General features: G+C 45.8%; 1 protein-coding gene across 2 annotated transcripts in view; it reads left to right on the top strand.

The window, feature by feature from the left end:
- LOC103262074 (protein HIRA) overlaps positions 1 to 24,205 on the top strand; it is a 90,738-nt gene that overhangs the window by 30,942 nt on the left and 35,591 nt on the right. For both annotated transcript variants that reach the window (XM_021713184.1, XM_008059677.2), the window contains exons 7-15: positions 1,175 to 1,335; positions 3,152 to 3,319; positions 5,474 to 5,587; positions 7,420 to 7,490; positions 8,100 to 8,205; positions 11,392 to 11,607; positions 13,082 to 13,167; positions 17,905 to 18,102; positions 20,071 to 20,232. In XM_021713184.1, coding sequence (XP_021568859.1) covers positions 1,175 to 1,335; positions 3,152 to 3,319; positions 5,474 to 5,587; positions 7,420 to 7,490; positions 8,100 to 8,205; positions 11,392 to 11,607; positions 13,082 to 13,167; positions 17,905 to 18,102; positions 20,071 to 20,232 — 1,282 coding nt within the window. The remainder of the gene's footprint in view (positions 1 to 1,174; positions 1,336 to 3,151; positions 3,320 to 5,473; positions 5,588 to 7,419; positions 7,491 to 8,099; positions 8,206 to 11,391; positions 11,608 to 13,081; positions 13,168 to 17,904; positions 18,103 to 20,070; positions 20,233 to 24,205) is intronic.

Raw genomic sequence — 24,205 nt, 5'->3', positions numbered from 1 at the left:
TCACCAGCAGTACTACCTGTTGGTGTTGGAAGTGGGGGTGGGCCTCTCCTTAGTCTTGGCAGCTGTACGTGTTTTACAGTGGCCTGGGATTTATATGTCTTTTCAGCAAGCCAGTTTTTGGGTTTTTTTTCTTTCTCAATTAACCTTTGTTTAAGGTAAAGAAAAACAACTGAGTGCTGGGATGGGTATGCCACAGATCTTGAAGGTGGTGCATGGGCGACTGGTGTTGGGGGCCCCAGTGTTCCCACACATGCTGTATGCACGCCCCACCACTGAGCTCTGGCTCAGCTTAGTTGATGTCTCCTCTCGAAGCCCTTGAGCGATATGGACTAAGACAGACTCAGTTTTGCAAAAGATTGATTTTTGTCATTCATTGTGTTTAACGTCACAACATATGGCATAATCTTGCATAGTGCTGCAGTTTATAGCTAATGCTTCTCATAGTTCCCCTCTTGTACCTGGAGTGTGTTTTCCTCATTGGCTAACATTCATCATCTACGGGCTTGGATCCAAGTCATTTTGGCAGTCTTTGAAAGCTATCAGCATATGTGGGATGTTCATCTGGCTTTGGGGAGGGCAGTTCTAAAGACTAGGGTGGCATTTGGATTACAGATCTGCATGGAGTGCTCTCGTACACAGTTTTGTCTTCAGTGTTGATTTACAAAGCCTCAGCCCAGGATAGCTTAAACCCAAGGGTTGGCTTCAATGAGCTATGATGGTACCACTGCACTCCAGCCTGGGTAACAGAGCAAGACCCCATCTCTAAAAGAAAACGAAAGAAATAAGACTCGGTCACTGCCTGGCCCCCTGAGCTATTAGGCCTGCTCCTTATCAGGGAAGTGCCAAGGGGCTCACATCAGAAGTGCTGATGTCACAGCCTAGGAAGAGCAGCCAGCTACAGATAAGACCTGGGGCCAGAAGTGGTGGCTCTGACCAAGGCCAGGGCCCCTTGTTGCCTCCTTGATGCAGTCACTTCTTCAGACTTTTGCCTTGGTAGAGATCAAAGGAGGGGGGTTCTTTTGCTTGCACTTGCAGTGGGTTCTGGCCAGGGTGGGCTGCTAAAGTCCCTTCTCTTGGTGATCCATCCCATGGTCCATGGATTGTAACTCATGTTTTCTATTTAGAGTCATTGTTTTCCCCTGCTGATGTCTTTCCATATTTTTTTTTCCCATAGAAATTCTAGCTACACTGCGAGGTCATTCTGGCTTGGTGAAAGGGTTGACTTGGGACCCTGTTGGTAAATACATTGCCTCTCAAGCTGATGACCGCAGCCTGAAGGTGTGGAGAACGCTGGACTGGCAGTTAGAGACTAGCATCACCAAGCCTTTTGATGAGGTAAGTGAGGACAATCCAGGGAACTTGACCTCAGCAGCTTTACCAGTCCCTTCCTGACATCCTTGCGCACAGAGGGAGCTGGCAAAGGGCCAGACCATATAGGGGAATACACAGGGTTTGGGGACCTGAGCAGGCTGTTCAGGGTTCTTTGGGGGTGGGCACTCTGGCCCTACGAATCAGATGATTAAAAATTCTTTCATTCCTGAGAAGCTATTTAATATCCAGCTTTGCAGTAAAAACGATTTATAGATTTTAAAGTTAAAGAGAACTTTAGAGATGTCCCCACAATATTGTGTCACCCAGCTTACCACCACAGACACGAATGACACTGTTTGTTGTCATGTGGTTTACATCAAGCCGCCCTACAGAGCAACTTATCAGGAGTGGGCCAGGGCCAGGATGGTGGAGACTGGCTCTCATGTTGTTCCTGGCTATACTTGTTGATATTCATTCTGCAGGCCAGCCGATATCTTTCTCCAGTGGAGTTAGCAGTACAGGTTGCAAGATGTTTGGAGATCAGACTGTAGCATCTTCTGTAGTATTTTACTGTGTCTTCCTTTACTTGAGTTCGGATATCATGTGGAATAAGAGCTTAAGATTGCCATTATTCATTAGACACTTATTATGTGTCCACTGTATGTAAGATAATACTGTATATAGGAAAATAAAGATAGATTGAAATAGAGTCCCTTCCCTTGAAGCTTATATCCCTGTGGAAAAGACAGATATTCACATCAGTTGTAAATATGATGGTTGAGTCGTCCAGAGTATACAGAAACAGCTCAGGAAGGGTGGCTGCTTTGGGGAAGACTTCTCAGAGCAAGGGACACATGAGTGAAGCTTTATAGGGAGAATGGGCATTTGCCCACTGATCTGAACTGACCAAGAGAAAAGTGAAAGTCATTCTGTTCTCCCCAGATCAACACCAACTCCTGGACTGGGTATATGAGCACTGGTTTCTACCTTACTTAGTCCTGTAGTAAGTCTTGACAAAGACCCTTATGCTTTCTGGAGTACCTCAAGGCCCTAACTGCCAAGCACTGTGGAAGTGTCTGGAATACCAGTAGGAGCTGGTAACACTCTTTAACCTCTACTGTGGGGTAGGCCCATCCTGCCATGGGTCTATGGCCTGGGCTGAAAGTTGAGGCAGATAATGTCATTGCACTCAGGCCTTGCTTCATCCCATCGTACTCTGGGACTATGAGGTCAAGATCTTAACCTCTTTAGAGCCACCCCAAGCCCACTTGGGTCATTTCACTTTACAAGAGGAATGATGTGAAGGGATGCTCTTCCTCAGTCCTTGGTCCAGGTCAGGGGAGCAGTGCCTTTCTGCTGCACCTTTGACAGTGTATAAGGCCGTAACAAACCTCTTCTTCCTTACAGGTATCCTTGCCACCCTTTGGGTGAAGAGAAAGACTTGAGAGTAGGTGATACCTCATAGTCACAGCTATATTACAGAACAGGTTCCTATGTGTCCACAGGGCTTTTTCTCTGTTCAGCATATCTGGAGACTGCTCTGCAGATGTCATGTGATGGGTTCTCAGATGCTGTTTAGAAGGGGGACAGGAGCCAGAGAGATTTGGCCCATGCAGAGGTGACATTTCAAAGGGTCAGGCTCCTGCAGACCCCTCAAGGCATGTGCTTTGTGCACCAGTTCTTTGTTTAGTTCCTGTGGGGGAGGGTAAGATGCCGATTTCTCAAACTCATGTGACAGAATGCCCTTAACCTCCATCATACATTTGTAAATCGGAATTTGATTTTGTTTTGGCCACAAAGTTAGCCTTGAGTTCCTTTCAAGTGTCCATGCTTCTTTCAGTGTGGAGGGACAACCCACGTGTTGAGGCTCAGCTGGTCACCAGATGGACATTACCTGGTATCTGCCCATGCCATGAACAACTCTGGCCCCACTGCCCAGATCATTGAACGAGAGGGCTGGAAGACCAATATGGACTTTGTTGGGCACCGGAAAGCTGTTACTGTCGTGGTAAGTGTACTTGGGGGATTGATGGGATGGACTCCAAGTTTCAGCACATATTAATTCTTATTTTACTTTTTAAAAAATTATTATTTTTTTGAGTCAGAGTATCCCTCTGTCACCCAGGCTGGAGTGCAGTGACACAATCATGGCTCACCACAGACTTAGCCTCCTGGGCTGAAGCAATCCTTCTGCCTCAGTCTCCTGAGTAGCTGGAACTACAGGCGCCCACCGCCATGTCTGGCTAATTTTATTTTATTTTTTTTGTAGAGACAAAGTCTCACTATGTTGCTCAGGCTGGTCTTGAATTCCTGGGCTCAAATTATCCTCCTTCCTCAGCCTCCCAAAGTACTGGGCATGAGCCACCACACCCAACTGACTTTAAATATTTATGTTTAAACATTTAAAAACTAATTTTATGAAATAGAATACATATTCATGTGTTTTATTGACAAACATGGTGAACATAACCAAAATCAGTCTTTGGTGGGGAACACTGTACCTCTGCACTTGCCTTTTACGCACTCAGTTGTGCCACAGGTGCTCAAGCATAGTGCCCCGCTTACCTAGCTCCAGTGAACACAGGTGCAGTTCTGGTGTGTCTGTTGAACATTGTGCCTGTCCCCACACCTAGCAGTGTCAGTGGCAGTTGTAAGGCCATGTCATGGATCAGAGTCTTGAGAGCTGAGGCTTGAGAAGAGCCTGACTACTCCTTTTATGCCTCACCATGACTTCGAAGTGTATCCTGAGAGTGCCCAAGGCAAGCTATTAAATAGTTGTAAATAACATCTGAAAACTAGGATTTTATCAACACTGGGCTACTAAACAAATAGATTGGCAGACCATGATTGATAAAGGTAAAGGATGATCCAGGACCCTGAAGAAAACAGGCTCATCATTGCCTGTGTGTAAGTTAACAACACATACATATCTTATGCTTCATCTTTACATGAATAAAATACTGCTTTTTAATTTTTTTATATTGGGAGTCAATGTAGGACTTTGTTCAAAGCAGAGCCTTATTGGTAAAATATTTGAAAATCACTGCTTCATGGTCAGTGCTCTCCATTCTCTCAGGCAATTGTCACAAACACTTCAGAATGGCTCTGTGAGGCCACAATGCCTGCCCTGCAGAGTCCCCATGAAGCTCCATAGGCCCTGCAGCCCACTTCCTTGGAAGCAGAGGCTTGAGCCCAAGATACACACCTCCAGGTTCCATCTTCTCCAGTCTCTGTGCACCCCTGACCATTCCTACCTGCCTCTGGAATTGGAACATCTCTAAGCCACTTAGCACCATGCTCTCAGGAGCCCCTTTTCCTTCACTCTCAGTTGTCCTAGCTTAGGGATTCCAAGAGCTCCCACCCTCTTTCAGAGTGGCAACTGAGAGCTCAGTGTGTGCTTCCAGGCTTTCCAAAAGCAAAACCAGGTTATGCTGGGCATAACTCCTGGGCTGAGCCAGTCAACCTTCTATGTGTGCTGTGGCCATGGTCCTCTGGCCTGGTGAGATCACTGATACCTCTTGCACTAAGCATGTCTCCACTAGATAGTTAAGACTGAACAACCAAGGCAGTGAGGGTAGAAGAAATTCCATGGATTGGACCTCTCTTGCCAGTCCCTTGGCCTCTTCTAAGAGATGGGGAGTAGCCGGGCGTGGTAGCGCGCGCCTGTAGTTCCAGCTACTTGGAAAGCTGAGGCGGAAGGATGGCTGGAGCCCAGCAGGTCAAGGCTGCGGTGGCTGGGAGCAGCCACTGCACTCCAGTCTGGGTGACAGAGTGAGACTCCAACTCAAAAAAAAAAAGAGAGATGGGGAGTAAACAGTTTCTTGCCCCTGAAGTCCCCTTACAGGCTCAGCCTCCCCACATGAACCTGAGCCGGCCCTGCCAAGCCAGAGGGAATTGAGAGGGCCAGTTTCAGTAGTTACCTGGCTATTGGCACCAGAAATGGAGAGTTTGATAGAGCTAGCTTCCAGTCTGCATTTCCCCACTTACTTGACAACTCTGCCCATGTTTTCTAACCTCCCCAAACGCTCCATTTCATCATCAGCCAAAGGCTTCTTAGGTAGTTATGAAGGTGAAATGGGAACTCAAAGTGGTCAGCTAGGATTTTGGGCATGAGGTACATGCCTGATGCTTGATTATTTTAACATTTGTTATTTGACTTTAGAAATTCAACCCAAAAATCTTCAAAAAGAAGCAGAAGAATGGGAGTTCTGCGAAGCCCAGCTGCCCATACTGCTGCTGTGCTGTTGGCAGCAAGGACCGCTCGCTCTCTGTCTGGGTGAGCTCACCACCCTAAGCTTTTGTTGCAGGGCCAAAGGTAGCAAGCCTGGAGGCCTTGAAGGAAAGAGAGACTTGCTACTTTGGGTGATACTCAGTGTGTGCCTCCACACTGTACCTGGGGTCTGCCCCTCCTTGGAAGCCCGCAGGCTCTCCTGGAAGGAAATACTGAATACTGGGCCTGGGCCCAGCCAGGAGAGGCTATCCCGACCCCCAGGCAAATGTTCAATGATGGATGGGTGGAAACTGAAGGGTAAGAACTGTGGTGGTTTCTAAGCTAAGGCTCCTAAAGGGTTAAGTTCTCATTGCCAGGGGCTGCTGTTCTGTGATCTGATTGTGTAGTTAGAGACAGTTCCACATGCGGTGAAGGAGCAGCCTTGCTGCTGAGCATCAAGGTAACTTCTTGCACCAACTTGTTGTAAGTAAGTTTGATAAAGCAAAGTGTGCACACATTACAAAAAATTTTTTTCCCTCTAAAATTTTTTTAAACATTTTTAATGTCCCTATAAGTAGAGTGGATTTGAAGTTGTGGGCATTTATTATAGTTCATTACAGAGAAACTCGTTGCTGTGTGTATTATGTTTTCTTTAGACCCAGTATTCATTTAGCCTCCTTGCCTGAATCAGAGCTACAGTGCCATAAAGGCCAGTCCAGGGCACCTTCTTCCCAGGCTCCTCCCAGTCTGGAGCCATGTTCCTGGTACTACAACCAAACCCTCACTAGCTATGTTGCTCATGTTTCTTAGAATGCTGAGGTCAGGCAGCCACCCAGTCTCCAGATTTCTGAGGGGTCTGTAGGCACATTTATGGAAGGACAAAGCTGGTTTGTTTTTTTTTTTTCTGGAATCAGGGTGGGAGCAAAATGCTTTATGTGGATTCCAGGCAGCTTAGATTCTAGCCTTCCCCAGGACTAGGGTAGGTACAGTTCCTCCTTCTCCATACAGCAGTCTCAGGCTGTGGTGGGAGGCTCAGTAGCATGGGCTCCTGGAAGCACCCATGGGAACCCACTTTCCCTTGAAGTGGAGCCCACCATCCTGTGGCTCAGCAGGTGGCCAGACACTTGTGCATGAGAGGTGGAGCTTGCCATACTTGTGGGCACATGAAATCAGTGTGCACTCCAGTATTAGATTGAGTAGATGAGAAATATGCATACGATGCATGTTATGTAGCCTTCAAAAAGGTACTTTTACTGGATACATAGTGGCATACTTGTTATATGTTAATTGAAAAAGCAGACACAACCTTGTGCCTTATTTTAGAATAAAATAAATATTTTCACATAAAATAGAATATTGCACATATCTCCTATCTGGAGAAAGTAAGCGCCCTGGTATGTGTTTCTATACTGTCTGTATATGCTGTAGAGTAAGCCTTGGATAAACGTATATCAGAGTTCCTTGGGCCCAAGGAATATGTGCTGGGTTCTCTCCATGACTGTCTCATCTGCTCTGCAGGCCTTGGCACTCTAACTTTTGTTCCATAGACCCTCTCCGTGCCTTTACCTGGGGCTGTCTCTTTGCTCAGATTGTAGCTCTTCCAGAACCCATTTCCACTATTCCTGTTCTGTTGCTGGTTGCCTGTGTATAAAGCTATCTCTCCTATTGGACCACAGCAAACCCTGGCAGCAGTGGCCACTCTAGAAGGCACATTTTGTCAGGCTTTGGTTTCTGCAGTTTGGGATCTCAGCAGCCACTTTGAATACAGTTAAAGGTGCCTTAAATGTCAGTAGAAACTCTGACCAAGGCTTCTAGATTAGTTGTGTTAACTAATGAGCTGACTACACATAAGAGAGTTTCAGTAATTCCGTTAACTTCGGCTGCTGCTTTCCTTTCAGCTCACGTGTCTGAAACGGCCGCTGGTGGTCATCCATGAACTGTTTGACAAATCCATCATGGATATATCCTGGTAAGGTGGATTCTGGTTGGGTATGCATAGGCTAAGAAAGGAGTAGCCACACATGAGAACTCAAGGCCTCTTGGATGGGATTAGGGTCAGGTGGCCAGTGGGCCCTCCTCAAGCATCACAGCTGGCCCAGACCTGAGGGTGCTATTTGAACAATTCAGGAACCAACAGCTATGTGCCTGCTGCCGTGAAAATGTCTTGCACATGTAGGATTTGCCACTGGAAAGTTCTCAAAATTTGTCTAAGACTAGTGGGTACCACGTCTGTCGTTATATGAACCGAAGTGAGAAGCACACGTTTTGCTTCTCAGTGAACTTATTTAGATGTACACTTACTCAAGTTTGTTTTTAATGGTTTCAAAAGTAAGATAAGTAAAATGGAAAATTCTTATAAAACATACGGTAAGAGATATTTTGACCATGTGCTTAGAACTAAAGGACACCAGGCCCCTTTGGGCCGTGATTGTCATCCCCATCCTCACACCACAGAATGGTACAGGGGTTTTCAGCACTTCCCTAGAGCACTGTCCCACCATCTTCATGGGCCTGCCTTTGTGGCATGAATGTTTGCCTCAAGCTCTTGATGACAGCTGCTGACAGCTGTGTCTCCCAGGACTCTGAATGGGCTGGGCATCCTGGTGTGTTCCATGGATGGCTCTGTGGCGTTCCTTGACTTCTCCCAGGATGAGCTTGGAGACCCCCTGAGCGAGGAGGAAAAGGTAAGCTGGTAGCCCCTGTGCTGCCACATGCTCTAGAGCTACAGAAGTAGCCGTGATAGCTCTGAGAGACCCCTTCAATTAGAACATCTTTTTGTGGGATACACAGACATATTATTTCTTAAAGTTTAAGGGGATGTTCACCTTTCGTTTTTGTTTTTTGAGTCAGAGTCTCACTCTGTTACCCAGGCTGGAGTCCAGTAGCACATTCATGACCACCGCAGCCTCGACCTGCTAGGTTCAGGCCATCCTTCTGCCTCAACCTTCCAAGTAGCTGGAACTACAGGCATGCGCCACCATGCCCAGCTAATTTTTTGAATTACTGTAGAGATGAGGTCTCACCAAGTTGCCCAATCTGGTCTCGAACCTGTGGGCTCAGGCAGTCCTCTCACCTCAGCCTCCCAAAATGCTGGGATTATAGGCGTGAGCCACTGTACCTGGCCTTCTTTTATAGATTGTACTCCTTCTTTAGGAAATAGATTATATTAAAAATGAAGGCTATATATGGTGACTCATGCTTGTAATCCCAGCACTTTGGGAGACCGAGGCAGGAAGATTACTTGAGCCCTGGAATTCAAGACCAGCCTGCACCACATAGCAAGACCTTGCCTCTACAAAAGAAAAAAAAACCAAAATATGAACCAGGCGTGGTGGTGTACACCTGTAGTCCCAGCTACTTGCAAGCTGAGAAGGGGAGCCCAGGAGTTCAAGGCTATAGTGAACCATGGTCATGCCATTGTACTCCATTCTGGGTGACAAAGTGAGACCTTGACTCAAAAAAAAGAATAAAAATTTTAAAAAATAAAAATGAGTAATACCAGCACTTGGGAGGCCAAGGCGAGAGGATTGCCTAAGCCCATGGATTCGAGACCAACCTGGGCAACATGGTGAGACCTCATCTCTACAATAAATCAAAAAATTAGCCAGGCATGGTAATGTGTGCCTGTAATTCCTGCTAGTTGGAAGACTGAGGTAGAAGGATCACCTGAGTCCAGCAGATTGATGCTGGGGTGGCCATGAGCATGCCACTGTACTTTAGCCTGGGCTATAGAATGAGACTCCAACTCAAAAAAAGAAATTAAAATTAAAATTAATACATATGTCAGAAACAAGTCCTAGAATCAATAATAGAATTATTTGGGGCATCTCTTTTTGAGCTGCCAGTAGGCCACCCACAGGGAGAAGGTTTTTGCCCTGGGAGAGAGCTGAAATGACTCCACAAGGGTTCCTGTTCATGTCATTTTACCCATTATAATAGTAACATTGGTCATTTCTTAGCATCTACTCTTTCCCAGGCTCTGAGCTCTGGACCATGTGTTTTACATAAATGTCTTTTTGTTTTTGTCTTTGTTTTTTTGAGTGGAAGCCTTACTCTGTCGCCCAGACTGGAGTGCAGTGGCACGCTCATGGCCACCGCAGCCTCGACCTGCTGGGCTCAGGCGATCCTTCCACCTCAGCCTTCCAAACAGCTGGAACTACAGGCATGCATTACCACGCCTGGCTAATTTTTTGTTTAATTCTAGAGACAGCCTGGCCAAGTTGCCCAGGCTAGTCTCGAACCCCTGGACTCAGGCAATCCTCTCACCTCCACCTCCCAAAGTGCTGGAATTACAGGCGTGAGCCACTGTACCCAGCCTGCATGTATGATTTTATTTAAATTACACCAAACTCTTCAAGACGCATTTTATCAATATAGTAACTAAGCCTCAGAAAATAGTATGACTCTTTTCCCAGCCTATATGTGACCCTTAGGTTAAGAGTGAACCAGACCTGCTGCTTTGAGCCAAGCCTCCTCTCCACTGTGCCCTGCTGGGGGATTAAGGTCTGTTGCCCCTCTGCATGGCTTTAGAAAAGATCCTGCTTCACCTACCATAGACTTAGAAACCTGCCATAACTAGATTTGGGCCTTGCCAACACTTGGTGAGATGTGTCTGAAAGGAGTTCTGTGAGTGCCCAGAGCATGCCAACGACTCTCTCCTTAGTGACATTATTACTGGTGGAAGTTCTCTCTTAAGCTCTTGTGTGACCCCCGCTGATGTGTGAACCCCTTAGGGGTAGAGTTCTGCCTTGTTGACTGCACCTGGAATGGGGCATGGTACCTCATCATTTTTCAATGAAGGAAAAGTGTCTCAGTGGCCTCAGGTCCTCTTCCCACCTTGTTACTGTTGTCAGGTACCCAGGGATCACTGTGCACTCCTTTGGAGAGGCACCTTGGGATCCTGTGTAATAACCTATGTGGCTTATCATTTCACAAGTTAGAGGCAGGCCCCATGCTTGAGGAACACAAGGGAAACCTTGGCCAAATGCTGAATTCTGGCTCAAGATTTCAGGGTAGAAGGGGCAGGAGTCAAGGAGGGGAAGTTCCTGGCCATATCCAGGCCCTGCATAAACGAGTCCCATGGCACCTCTCCTGGGACACTGCCTTCCTACCCATGTTCTGGTGTAAGACAGATGTCCCTTTAACCACGTTGGTCATTTGTACATCTTGTGGGACAGACTCCTCACACATTTTCATGCACCCCAGTCTCCACAGTATATTTCTGGTCTCACAGGGCTCCTGTCTAGCTGTTGATGGCACAGGACTACTAGGGCCTAGGAGGAGGGAAGGATGAGGGCATGCTAAGAGAACCGGCGGGGCATAGGAGATCTCCCCAGAACTGCTATGCCAAGCTGTTCCTTGTTCTCAGAGACACCAATAGCAGGCCCATGGGGACCTCTGACCACAGGGCTGACATCTATAAACGAACCGTGAAAACAGACTCTTATTCCCATACCTGATTTCCAAAGGCATTTGTGGTCCTAGGAGTGGTTTAAGAGCCTTAAGTTAGCACCCTGAATGTCCTCCTTTTATTTGAGGTCATGTGGATTGCCAGTTGTTCTGCACCGGACTATAGGGTGGGCATGGTCTCTCGTCAGCTATCTCATTTGCTGTCAACCCCACTACAGATACAGGGTAGGCCATAAACATCTAGGGAGGACATGAGGTGCCAACAGAGCTGCCTGATGGGTGGTTGGAGGGGGGGCGGGCAGTAGGGGGAGCAGGCAGGATAGGGCAGGAGATAATGGAGAGCTGGCATTGGGGCCTTTTTGCTCAGAGCCACGAGAGCCCATTGCACTTGCACACTAGTAGTAGCACTGGCCATGCTGGTGTTCATACTGTTGTGTTGTGCCTCTCCCTACTTCTCCTAGAGCCGCATTCACCAGTCTACCTATGGCAAGAGCCTGGCCATCATGACCGAGGCCCAGCTCTCCACAGCTGTCATCGAGAACCCAGAGATGCTCAAGTACCAGCGGAGGCAGCAGCAGCAGCAGCTGGACCAAAAGAGTGCTGTGGCCCGAGAGACAGGCTCAGCCGCATCAGTCGCAGGCGTTGTCAACGGGGAGAGTCTGGAAGACATTAGGAAGGTAAGTGCTTTGCCTAGTGGCACTGAAGACATAAGCACATGCCCGGGGCAGGGCACAGATGCTGATGGTAGTGAAGAGGGTGTGTGCTAAGTCTGGCATAGGACCCGTATTTAGCCAGTTCAGGGCCAGCTGGCCCCATGCCCACAGCTGCATGAGGCAGTAATGGAGCCTAAGGCCCCTTTATCAAAGATCTTATCCCAGGGAGCCTAGAGAAGGTCATCTCTTGAAGGAACTTCTAAACCTTAAACTGCTGTCCTTTTGAGGAAGTTCTGGATGCTAAGACCAGTGGGTTCTAGGCTCTACTCTTGGGAGACTTCCATGGGCTCTTCTTCACCTGGAAGCCCATGTTTCATGGGAGGGGGCTGGAAAAGGGACAGGAACAAAGTAGGCAGTGTTGTGGTTACCTGGAGAGCCTAAGCCATTTCCAAGAGCTGTATAGGTTGACAGACCACCTCCAGGTAATTCAGACATAATATGAAGTGGGAACTATGGTTATGAGCCCTCTGTGAAAGAAAGGATTCTGTGATGAAAGTTTGTTTAAAAATCAACGGTTCAGTGATGAGTGTGGCTCACAGGGGCAGTCTCAGTCCTTTAGTTTCTTCCTTGACCCCCACAGCTGTTGTATGGGGTAGTCAGCTTAGCATGTACTTGCTGCTGTTTCTTTGATTAGTTGGCTTACTTTAGTTGTACCAGAAAGCTTAGAAAGGGAAGTTAGAATACATTTTCTTAGAAACCTTATTTTTTTTAACCTACCATATTGAGATATACTTGACATACAAAATCTGTACATATTTGACATGTGCAACTTAACAATAGGCCACAGCCAGGCTCGGTGGCTCAGCCTGTAATCCCATGCCTTGGGAGGCTGAGGTGAGTGGATTGCCTGAGCCTGCGGGTTCGAGACCCACCTGGGCAACTTGGCGAGACCTCATCTCTACAATAAATAAAAAATTAGCCGGGTGTGGTAGCGCGCGCCTGTAGTTCCAGCTACTTGGAAGGCTGAGGCGAAAGGATCGCTGGAGCCCAGCAGGTTGAGGCTACGGTGGCCGGGAGCAGCTACTGCACTCCAGTCTGGGCAACAGAGTGAGACTTCAACTCAAAAAATTAAAAATAAAACAATAGGCCGGACACAGAAGGACAAATACTGCATGATACCACTTATATGAGAGATCTAAAATAGTTAAACTCACAGAATTAAAGCAGAATGGTAGATGCCAGAGTCTGGGGGCAGGGGAAAATGGGGAGGCGTTGGTCAAAGGGTACAGGTACAGTTATACAAGGTGATCAAGTTCTAGAAATCTCCTCTATAGCATGGTGCCTACAGTTCACGGTACAATATTGCACAGTTAAAACTTTGCTAAGAGGATAGATCTTATGCCATGTGTTCTTATCACTAGGGAAAAAAGCTTTTTTTAATATTTGGAGATAGTAGGCAGAAACTTTTCCATTCATTTATGTGACTCTATTTTGCCAGAATCTTTTGAAAAAACAAGTTGAGACTCGGACGGCAGATGGTCGGAGAAGAATCACACCTCTCTGCATAGCACAGCTGGACACTGGGTACTGGTTCATTCCCCAAACTTTCTGTAACCTTATCTGGAGAGGTCTTCCTGTCTCCTTTCACCAGTTAGCACTTTCCCTGTGAAGGTCTTTGGTCAACATGCTCTTGGGCCACCCTGATTGGTAGAGTGTGGAAGCAAGGAAGTTGAGCCCAGCTTCCCAGTGGCCTCAAAGCCTGTGGTCCTCCTTGTACTGGGTTCTGAGGTGGCCATCATGTCTGCTGCACTTCACTATTGGCAGGACACTAGGGAATACAGTCAAGCTGATTTTTTTTCTTTCTATTTTTCCTTGTATAATCTTGTTTTTCGGATTATGAAAGGTATATATTCACATGGTTGAAAATGTAGAAAATAATAAAATCCCAGAGAAGAAAGCATTATCCATAATCCAGTCTCTTGGATACAGTCACTGTTAACATTTGATATCTGTATTTCCTGTCTCCTTTCCCATGTCTTACTGTATCTTGACTGTTCTTCTACTTTTAAATAGTCCTCTGAAGTACTTGTTGCTGGTTGTCCAGGTCCCCTTCCTGTGAAAGCATCATGATTTACTTCACCAGCCTGTTGTTGGACCTGCAGTTTGTGCTCAGTTTCTCATGATTGTAAATCAATCTTAGAGCTCACCTGCATCTGTTTACTCAGGATAATTTCTAGAAGTGGAATTGGTGGGTGAAGGGTAGGGTTCTAAGACATATTTTCCTGTAGAAGACATATGGGGGAAGGGACTCATTCACCATTTTCTGTTGTCCCAATGTCTATAGTGAGGCTGGCTTTTGTATTGGTTATTTTCCTGTATGTTGATTCAAAAAATGATAAAGCCCTATGTGAAAGCAATAGACCTCCACTGTCAAGGCAGTTCACTTTTCAGCTGATCTGCTCAGGGGATGAGGAAGTCCTTCATGGAAATAAGGAAGGTGAAAAGCCTTTAAGACTAAAGGAATTGGCCACAGTAGTCCTCTGCATTTTACAATTGTCCATTCAGAGCCAGATCTGCTGGCTCCTCCCAGAACCATGATTTTCCTATGACTAAGCCTTTCTCCCACTGAACCCATGAGGGTAATTCCATTTGCCTCCCTTTTAGTAGGACCAAGTGAGACTCAGTGTGTGAATGCAGCCTGAACACTGTGGTCCTGTGGGAAGGGATCGGTGGTAGTAGTGGCCCTTTGTTCTGTATGTCCTTCCAGACCTTACTTGGTAAGAAGGCAGAGGAGGTAGGGGCTTCCTAGCTGGTCTGGAGCCAGCTTTCTGCCATAGGGTGCATATTTGTGACACCAGAATTTAATTCCTTTAGTCTTTTTTCGAGCTGGAGTCTCACTCTGTCGCCCAGACTGGAGTGCAGTGGCACACTCGCGGCCACCACAGCCTCAACTTGCTGGGCTCCAGCGATCCTTCCGCCTCAGCCTTCCAAGTAGCCAGAACTATAGGCGTGCACTACCTCGCCTGGCTAATTTTTTGTTTATTGTAGAGATGAAATCTCGCCAAGTTGCCCAGGCGAATCTTGAACCCACAGGCTCAGGCAATCCACTCGCCTCAGCCTCCCAAAGTGCTAGGATTACAGGCTGAGCCACCGAGCCCAGCCAATTCCTTTAGTCTTAAAGGCTTTTCACCTTCCTTATTCCCATGCTCTAACAGGTGGCAACAGAATGGGTAATTATTAACTGAACTAATCAAGAAAGAAAATAAGAAAAAGCACACATATTCAAAGTAGTTATAAGTTGGAAGTAATCACAGATATGAAATAAAAGAATAAGAGACTTCCTTGCTGAGAGCGCTGTGCAAATAAATTTGAAAGTGATTGATTCTGGAAGAAAATAAAATTATTAAAATTGAAAAATTATTATAGGAGAAATAGAGGATACTGTCAAAGTGTTAACCCTACCAAAGCTACCAGACTAAAAACTTCACAGAGGAGCTCTAAGAAACTTGTAAGGAACAGATAATGGTAATGCTATTTAAGATAGTCTAGTGCAGCGGGCGCAGTGGCTCACACCTATAATCCCAGCACTTTGGGAGGCAGAGGTGAGAGGATTGCCTGAGCCCACAGGTTCAAGGCCAGCCTGGGCAACCTGGCAAGACCTCGTCTCTACAATAAATCAAAGAAGTTGCCGGACGTGGTGGCACACACTTGTAGTGTCAGCTGTTTGGAAGGCTGAGGTGGAAGGATCTCCTGAGCCCAGCAGGTCAAGGCTGTCGTAGCTGTGAGCGTGCCACTGCACTCCAGCCTAGCAACAGAGTGAGAATCCAATTCAAAATTAAAAAATAAATATTCTAGTGCAAAGAGAAGAAACTTGAAAAATCTTTTTTTGAAATGAACATCATATTGAATCAAAATATAACAAAGTTAGAATATAATAAATTCCAGATCAATCTCATTTCTGAATGTCAATGCAAAATCCTAAATAAAATAGTGACAAATAGAGCAAAGCTTACACACCAACTAAGGTGACCAACTAAGATTTGCTTCAGGAAAGCAAGGAGGTTCAAATTTTGGGAGCTATTAATTTAATTTTTTGTCAGTAGTCAGAAAAAATTAACTATGTGATCACCTTCATAGATGGCTTAAGAGGCATTTTGGTAAAATTCATTGTTCAGATTTAAAATTTGAGTAAATGAGAGTAGGTGGATGCTTCCTTAACTTGGTAAATTACCTCATTTCAAATTAAGTTCAAAAACTAAATACATGTCTACTTTTGTGACTATAACATTGTTCTAGAGGTCCTAGCCCATACAGTTAGTCAAGAGAAGGAGTAAATTGGAAAGGAGAGTATGAAATGTATCATTATTTAAGGATGATACTGTTTATAAGAGAATAAGCAGCACAGCATGGAAAAAATGCTATAGGCAAAGAAAGAAGACAATCAGGTAGATGGATACAATCAAAAGTGGATTAATCAGAGAAGACTAGCCCCAGCAGAAACTAAAACTTAAAAGCTGTGTACTCTAAACAGTGAAATACTGACACATGAATAGACAGAGCAATGGTCTAAAATGGAATAACTAGAAATAGGCCCAAATTTATGGGAATTTCAAAGATAACATTTTATATCAATGTTGAAAATTAGCTAATTCAGTATATGGAAGTCAGAACTACCTGGTATCCTCTAGAAATGAAGTTGGATCCCACCTTATTAAATACATCCTAAACAGTTCAGAGTTTGTTTCTTTTTAGTGTTTAACTCATAGAAGATTCTATGGAAGAATATTTTAATAGTATGTTTTAATAATGACACAAAATTTGTTCCACATAAAAATTACACTTTTCAAAAACAAAAATGCACTATAAAGAATTGAAACACAACATTCTGGGAAGAATGCTTCTACTCATATAAGGAATTTTTTAAAATATGTAAATAGTTCTTATAAATCAATAATAAAGACCAATAACCAAAAAAAAATAGATAAAGGCTGTGAACAAATAATTCACAGAAAAAGAAAATTGCATGTTTCTGTATGAAAAAATGTTAACATCATTCATATCAAAATTAAAGATACCATTTTTCATCTATCATATTGTCAAGTGTCAAGAAATTGTATAAAACTGTTAGTAAGAGTGTGGGAAAATAGGCACTCTCATACAAGGCTTGTCATTTAAACCTCTAAAGAGGGCACTTTAGACATTTATCCAAAATCATGAGGGAGCATTTCCATTTGCTGCTACAATTCCACTTCTAGGAATTCATCCCGTGTAATATGTGAATTGCAGGTATAATGATAATTATTATAATTTCAGGCATCTTTGAGCAGCTACTATGTGTTCTAAGTATGTGCTACCTTAACTACTTTAGTCCTGACAGCAAACCCATGTGGAGAGTCCTGGCACTTTGTATTTTGCATGTATGAACCTGAGACACAGAAGAGTAGTTGAAGTGCCCAAAGTCACAAGCTTGCAAATGGCAGAGGAGGCTGACCTGGCAAGTGTGGCCCAAGGCCCACAGTCTTAGCACTGTAATGCCTTGCCTCCTGTTGTAGCTGCAACTGTCACAGAAAAGCTGGGAGACAGATATGTGGTTCCTCACCAGTGGCAGGTTTAGGTGAATTGTGGCACATCCATCCAGTGGCATGCCCAATAGCCCTTCATGAAAGGGAGGCCTTTTCTTTTTTTTCTTTTTTTTTTTTTATTGAGTTGGAGTCTCACTCCATCGCCCAGACTGGAGTGCAGTGGCCGCTCCCGGCCGCAGCCTCGACTTGCTGGGCTCCAGTGATCCTTCCACCTCAGCCCTCCAGGTAGCCAGAACTACAGGCACGCGCTACCACGCCCGGCTGATTTTTTGATTTATTGTAGAGATGAGGTCTCGCCAAGTTGCTCAGGCAGGTCTCTAACCTGCGGGCTCAGGCAATCCACTCACCTCAGCATCCCAAGCACTGGGATTACAGGCTGAGCCACCGAGCCCGGCTGGGAGGCCCTTTCTGTATGCCGCATTTCATTCCTCCTGAGTCTCTTGTGTACAGTTTAACATATCTGAGGTCAGGGTGCATCGTATAGTCAGTGCATCTGACAGAATTAGTAGCATTGTCTCCTTTCTTAGAGGAACATATAGGAACTATGCATCTTAGATTCAATTAAATATAGTATATTAAGTGATTTTTATTTTCTTTTTACTCTTCTGTATCTTTCCAAATTTTTCAGTCATGAAGATGTATTGCCTTTGGGCCCAGAAGAAAGTTATTTAGAATGTAAAAAGTACTGAATGTGTCATCTGACTTTCAAGGCCTGACTTTTGTTCTTGCTCGATGACAGGGACTTCTCCACGGCATTCTTTAACAGCATCCCCCTCTCAGGCTCCCTGGCGGGCACCATGCTCTCATCCCATAGCAGTCCACAACTACTACCACTGGACTCCAGTACCCCTAATTCCTTCGGCACCTCGAAACCTTGCACAGAGCCTGTTGCAGCCACCAGTGCCAGGCCTGCAGGCGATTCTGTCAATAAGGACAGGTTAGTGGGCATCAAGGCTTGTTCCTTTCCCTGGGGAAGTTCAGATCTGCACACAGTTTTGGGGATCAAATTTCATTCTGGTTGTACTTCAATGAAAAAAGAATGGAAGAAAAGCTTGATTTCATATGGGGCCTGCTCGGAAGGGCTGACTTGTTTAGGTGAGTCTCTGATGCACAGAACTGTGAGCACTTCACAGAGAGTGTCACCACTGACCAAGGATCAGGCTACTGAGGGTGAGGACCTACCAGTGAAGCACTGCCTACTACAGTCAGCCCCATCTTTTAGCAGGTTTGCGCCAAAAGGTAGTCTCACATTTCTGGGGCCTCGGCCGGGCACATCACCATGCCATTCATCCCAAGCAAGGTGCTCATATAGAAGAACAGACTCCCCTCCTACTTGCTGAATTATATTCACTCAGAGGCCATGTGTTCACTAACCTGTACTGGAAACCAAGTTGGAAGTCAGAAAGGACCAGGCAAGCATGAATAAGAGCTGAGTGAATGTTTGCCCAGCACTTGCTCTGAGTTATACAGTGGCCTGGGCCACAAGCGTCACAGGGGCCTGATTGGTGGGTTCCCATCCTCAGGGAGTATATAGGCTGATGGGGAAGAGGCAGCCACAGGATTGTAGGTGGTTCCTTGGGTTCCCTGAGTAGAAATAGCTAGCTGTCTGAGGGAGGGTTGGTGGACAGGTCTCAGTGGAGCTTCTCAACGGATGTGCAGTCCAGGGCTCATACAAGCTGACTAGGGAAAAAGGGATGGAGAGAGTAGGGACAGTGGCACAAGCAGCCCCAAGCCCCTGAGAAGGGGCAGAAAAGAAGAGAAAACTTGGGTTTCTGTACTGAACCAAAGTGGAGACATAGAAGTCTTGGAACTTGGGTTTTAGGAAGATAGCTCCAGTAGACTGTGGTGCCCAAATGTAGCCAACCCCCCCCCCCCCACATACACACACACACAGCTGATACTGTTGGTGAGATGGGGTCTTATGTTCCCACATCCTCCTCCTGGGTACTGGTGCCATGGCCATGGAGGCATGCCCAAGCATCAGGTGTTGCTCCTGAGGGAACTATGAGGGTGTGGGAAGAGGAGACTGGGCAGTAAGACCAGTGAGATAGCAAAGCATGCTGGGAGGAAAAGGATCTGCCCAGGATGGACTGCACCAGACCTGAAGACTGCTGCGAGGATTGACCCTACAGATCCTGGTGGCCACAGGCCATTGAGGAGGAGGAGGAAGAAGGGGCTGTCCAGGGTGACGGCCAGGTGTCTGGCATGGGGTCTAGGAAGACAAGGCAGGTGTTAACCTGAATGATTAGCAGGAAACCCAGTAGCCTTGGTGTGGGCTTGGGCGTGCAGGGTAGGCTGGACAAGCTTGTACTGGGCCTCTTCTTTTTCTGTAGAGTAGAAGGCGAAGGTGTGCGGTGAGCTTGTGGAGAGGAGTACTAAAAATGTGTCCTTGTCACTTTTTTGTGAGAGATGGGAGAGGCCAGCCCAGGACATAAGGTGCCTGGCTGAGGATGAAGGCCAGGAGTAGACCATGGCCTCAGGACCCTGGGTAGACGCTTTTCTTGTCAGACCCAGTGTCGAAGTAGGACAGGCTAGTGGTTGGAGTGGTTTGGGATTGAGATGCTGTATTCAGGTTGTGAAGATGGGGCTATATGGTTAGAGGAATGAGTTATAAGAACCACATTCTAGGCCTCATGCTACCCCCCAAAATCCCTTAGAGCAATGCAAAAGGAGAAATGTGAATGCGTCTGCTCATAGCTTTCTCAGGTAACCAGACATCCAGAATTTTAACACACAGAAATTTTCAAGAAATGGTCAAGACTAGTAGATTATATCTTGATTTTTGTGTGTTTATGGAAGTTTAGTATTTGTGCCCTTTTCAATAGGCTACAAATAATACAAATCCTAAACCTCCAAATCCTTTAAGGATTGTGCTTGACATGCCTCTCATCTTCTTCACCCCTAGTGTGAATGCTACCTCTGCTCCTGCTGCACTGTCACCTTCTGTGTTAACAACCCCGTCCAAGATCGAACCCATGAAAGCCTTTGACTCCCGATTCACAGAGCGGTCCAAAGCCACACCTGGTGCTCCTGCCCTGACCAGCGTGACCCCAACGACTGTGGAAAGGTAGGTGGCAGTTGTGGGACCGAGAGAAGCCAGGAAGGAGGTAGGTGCAGGTCAGCAGTGCAGTTCCAGTGTTCCAGCCAAGCAGCCTGCTCACCTATGGGCCACTCAATATACAGGAGCAAAACTGAAAAGCCCTTAGTGAGCCACCAGCTCCAAGGAGAAAAAGGAGGCTGCTTCAAGTGGGAAGGTGGCTGGGAGGAGCTGTGGGAAGGAGACAGAGGCAAAAGAACTATGAGGATAAGAGCTGAGTGAATGTATGCCCAGCACCTGCTCTGGGTTACACACTAAGCTGGGCCACAGAGACACGGGGCTGGTCATTGCAGAGTCTGCACTGAGAATAATGGTATTGTTGAATAGAGCCCAGAGTTTGTCTGGAAGAGAGCGAGAAATTGATTGGAGAGATGGAAGCCTCTGATATTGTTGCACTGTGGAAGTAATGGCCTTCTATTCAGAAACTGTCCAGGGAGCTGAGATAAAAGGGGTGTAAGTGAGGTCTCTGTGAAGTCAGATGGGTTTCTGAACTGTTGCAGACTCTATGCCACTTATCTGTTCCCTGGGCCTCCCCTAGCACACAGCAACCACATCATATGAACTGTAGTTCTTTATTTCTTGGAGTTGCACAGCATCCTTCTGAGGTGACCAGAGTGGGTGTGTGCAGCTTCTGCTGCTGTCACCTAACTTCTCTGACTCTTGGGAAGGCTCCTCCCTCCAAGCTTGCTGTGGCAGGTAGCTCACTGAGCATCCCAGTAAGTCAGGCTAGGAGAGTTAGACATGGGCTGGGCTGGTCGCTTAAGATATCCTCTTGGGCTTGCATCCCACTGCAAGGTGACTGGGACTCAGCAGCCCTGGACAGATGAACCTAGCCTGTGCCACCCTCAGACAAGTGCACAGACAATGGTCAGAGACTCTTGTAGTAGCCATGTAGCCAACAGGTACCAAATAAAAGGAACATTTATATGAGACCTGTCCTTGTAGTAGATGGTGTCTTGGAGCTAAAGTCACAGTGTGTTGTCTCTGGGGCTTTGCTCCTGATCTCAGAAGCTCTGTGTCTGGACAGGATGTATCCTCCTTAGAGAAAAGTCCCTGGAAGCTAGTGTGGAAGACCCCTTCCAATGCTATATCTAGGAACCTGTGTGGAGCCTTGTATTCACTTGTTATAATCTAATCATGCTGTAGTATAAAAAGTTCAGTGTAATTTTTTTATCTAGCATTTTCTCTGTCCAGCAGTATGGAAGATCTGAAGGCCTTCCTGCTACCAAATACTTTGAAATGTTGGAGTAAATGTAATTCATGTCCCTAAAATGCATGAATAGTTTACAATAAAGTAATGACAGGATACAAAATCTAAGAATAAACAGCAAAAAAAGTCAGAGCAGTCTGTGGATGGCTACAGCACCATGAATATTTTGCCCAAGAAGAGCTGGCACTTCTGTAACAAGGACAACGTCTCCCACATGCAGCATGATGAGGCCCAGGCTCAGAAGGAGATGGAGTGCACACAGAACTCCTGTGGAAGAAGGCCAGGCCTACATCAGAACTCAGTGCCTGAACTCGAAGCAGCAGAGGCAGTAGCCCCAAACTCTAGCCTGGTAAACCTGTTTCAGGAGCTATTAGAGGAAGGGAACAGGGTGACCAGAGGCAATAAAGAATTCAAAGAAGAAAAACGACAGGAGAAAGAGAAAGAAGAAAAAGCTCTGGGCATCCGAACATACCTGGTCCAGAGTGCAGCAGAGGCCTAAACTTAACCCTCTTGGTAGCAACTCCCTCTGGGGAAGGGGCCTACATGGCCCAGGCCCAAACGAGAAGATCAGGAGCCACCTACACCCTCTGCAGGAGATGCAGATGCCCCAGCAGAGGAAGGAAAGGCCCAGTAGTGATGAAGGCAGTCTCAACAGAAAAGACAAGAAGGCAGGATCTGAGAAACAGTGGCCTAAGAAGCCACCTCCATCATCCCTGGACGATCTTTGAGCTGACCGTCTCCAAAGGGAAGTGACTGAGAGGGCTTGGGCAGAGGTCCTGCTGGCGGGGGTCCCAGGTCAAGCACCATAGAAAGATGACTGGCGGTCAGTTCAGCCCCTTGCTAGCCCAGTGCCCCTGCCAGCAGAACCCCTACCTTGCTCACCGACTCCTGAAGGAGTATAAGAGAGGCTGCTGGACCAGTCACGGTTGCTCATGCCTGTAATCCCAGGACTTTGGGAGGCCGAGGTGAGAGGATTGCCCAAGCCCACAGGTTTGAGACCAGCCTGTGCAACTTGGCAAGATCTCATCTCTAAAATAAATCAAAAAGTTAGCCAGGCGTGGCGGTGCATGCCTATAGGTTCAGCTACTTGGAAGGCTGAGATGGAAGGATTGCCTGAGCCTAACAGATTGAGGCTGTGATGGCCGTGAGCACGTCACTGCACACTAGCCTGGGTGACTGAGTTAGAGTCCAACTCAAAAAAAAAAAGAGAGGCTACTGCTGCCACCAGCCGTTATTAAAACTATTTATTCATAAATATTTTCCAAAATGTATATGGATTTATCAAAAAGAAAAGAAAATAACCCAGAACAGTAGGCAAGACTACATAGTGGATGCTGGGCTGGGGGGCTACTGACCTTGAGTTTTAATGACCACATCAAGTTGAAACAAAGCCTTGGGCCTGAACCATGTTAGGTGTTGGAATTAAGTCAACACCTCCAGTAAGAAAAACCCACCTGGCAGCATAGGAACATGGCAGGGAAGTTGGAATGTCTCGACCTGTCCTTGGGCTAGGAAAAAAGTCTTTCCTTGAGATTATCTATCTATACACCTGTCTTCATGTGGATTCAGGGTCAGTTAAGCACTGTCTGTGTCTCTGAGAAATCACCAAGCCAAGAAATGAACATAAACAGGATTCTGGTCTAACTGACATCCAGAGAACTTGGCAGATACAACTGTACTATGGAAAAATTAGTTCAGATTGAATGATACTTGAAAAAAGCAAGATGTAAAGTTGTATTAAAGTATGATTAGTATATAAATATATGATCAGAAAGAAGAGACTTACTACCAACCTTACAAAAAGGATTTTGAAAGTATGCTATTTCATTGTATGTCAATAAACTAGATAACATAAAATGGACACATTCCTAAAAAGACTTAAACTACCAAAACTGACTCAAGAAGTAGACAATCTGAACAAACCTATAAAAAGAATTTGAATTAATTATTAAAGAATTACCCACAAAGAAAAGCACAAAAATTCTAGTTGTTCATTGCTGATATATAGAAAAGCAATTGACTTTTGTATATAAACCTTGTATCTAGCAGCCTTGCTATATTGCTTATTAGTGCCAGGTTTTTGTGGTGTTGTTCTATCTTTAATATTTTCTACAAAAACATTGGTGTCATTGTGAATGACAGTTTTTCCTTCCTTCTCAATCTTTATACCTTTTCTTTCTCTCGTGTTATGATTAGTTAGGACTTCCAATGCAGTTCGAATAGGAGTGGTGAGAGGGGACATCCTTGCTGTCTTCACAATCATAGTGGAAAATAATCTAGTTTATCATCATTATGGGTTGTGTTGTTGTTGTTGTTGTTTTTATTTGAGTCAGAGTCTCACTCTGTCACCCAGGCTAGAGTGCATGGCACACTCACAGCCACCATAGCCTCGACCTACTGGATTCGGGCGATCCTTCCACTTCAGCCTTCCAAGCCTGGTTAATTTTTTGATATTTTTGTAGAGAAGAGATCTAGCTGTATTACCTAAACTAGTGATAAGATTTTTGGAGGGTTTTTTTTTTTTAACCAAGTTAAGGAAAATTCTCTGCTATTCTTAGTTTGCTGACAGTTTTTATCATGAATGGGTGTTGGATTTTGTCAAATGGTTTTTCAGCGTCTAATGGTAATTTTATATATTTTTTTTTTTTCTTTTTTTTTTTTGAGTTGGAGTTTCACTCTGTCACCCAGACTGGAGTGCAGTGGCCACTCCCGGCCACCACAGCCTCGATCTGG

Source organism: Carlito syrichta, unplaced genomic scaffold (genome assembly GCF_000164805.1).
Source record: "Carlito syrichta isolate Samal-C Ts95f unplaced genomic scaffold, Tarsius_syrichta-2.0.1 Scaffold304335, whole genome shotgun sequence".
Taxonomy (NCBI): Eukaryota; Metazoa; Chordata; class Mammalia; order Primates; family Tarsiidae; genus Carlito; species Carlito syrichta.
Note: the sequence above shows the minus strand (reverse complement) of the source record. Positions and strands in the feature narration are given on the sequence as shown.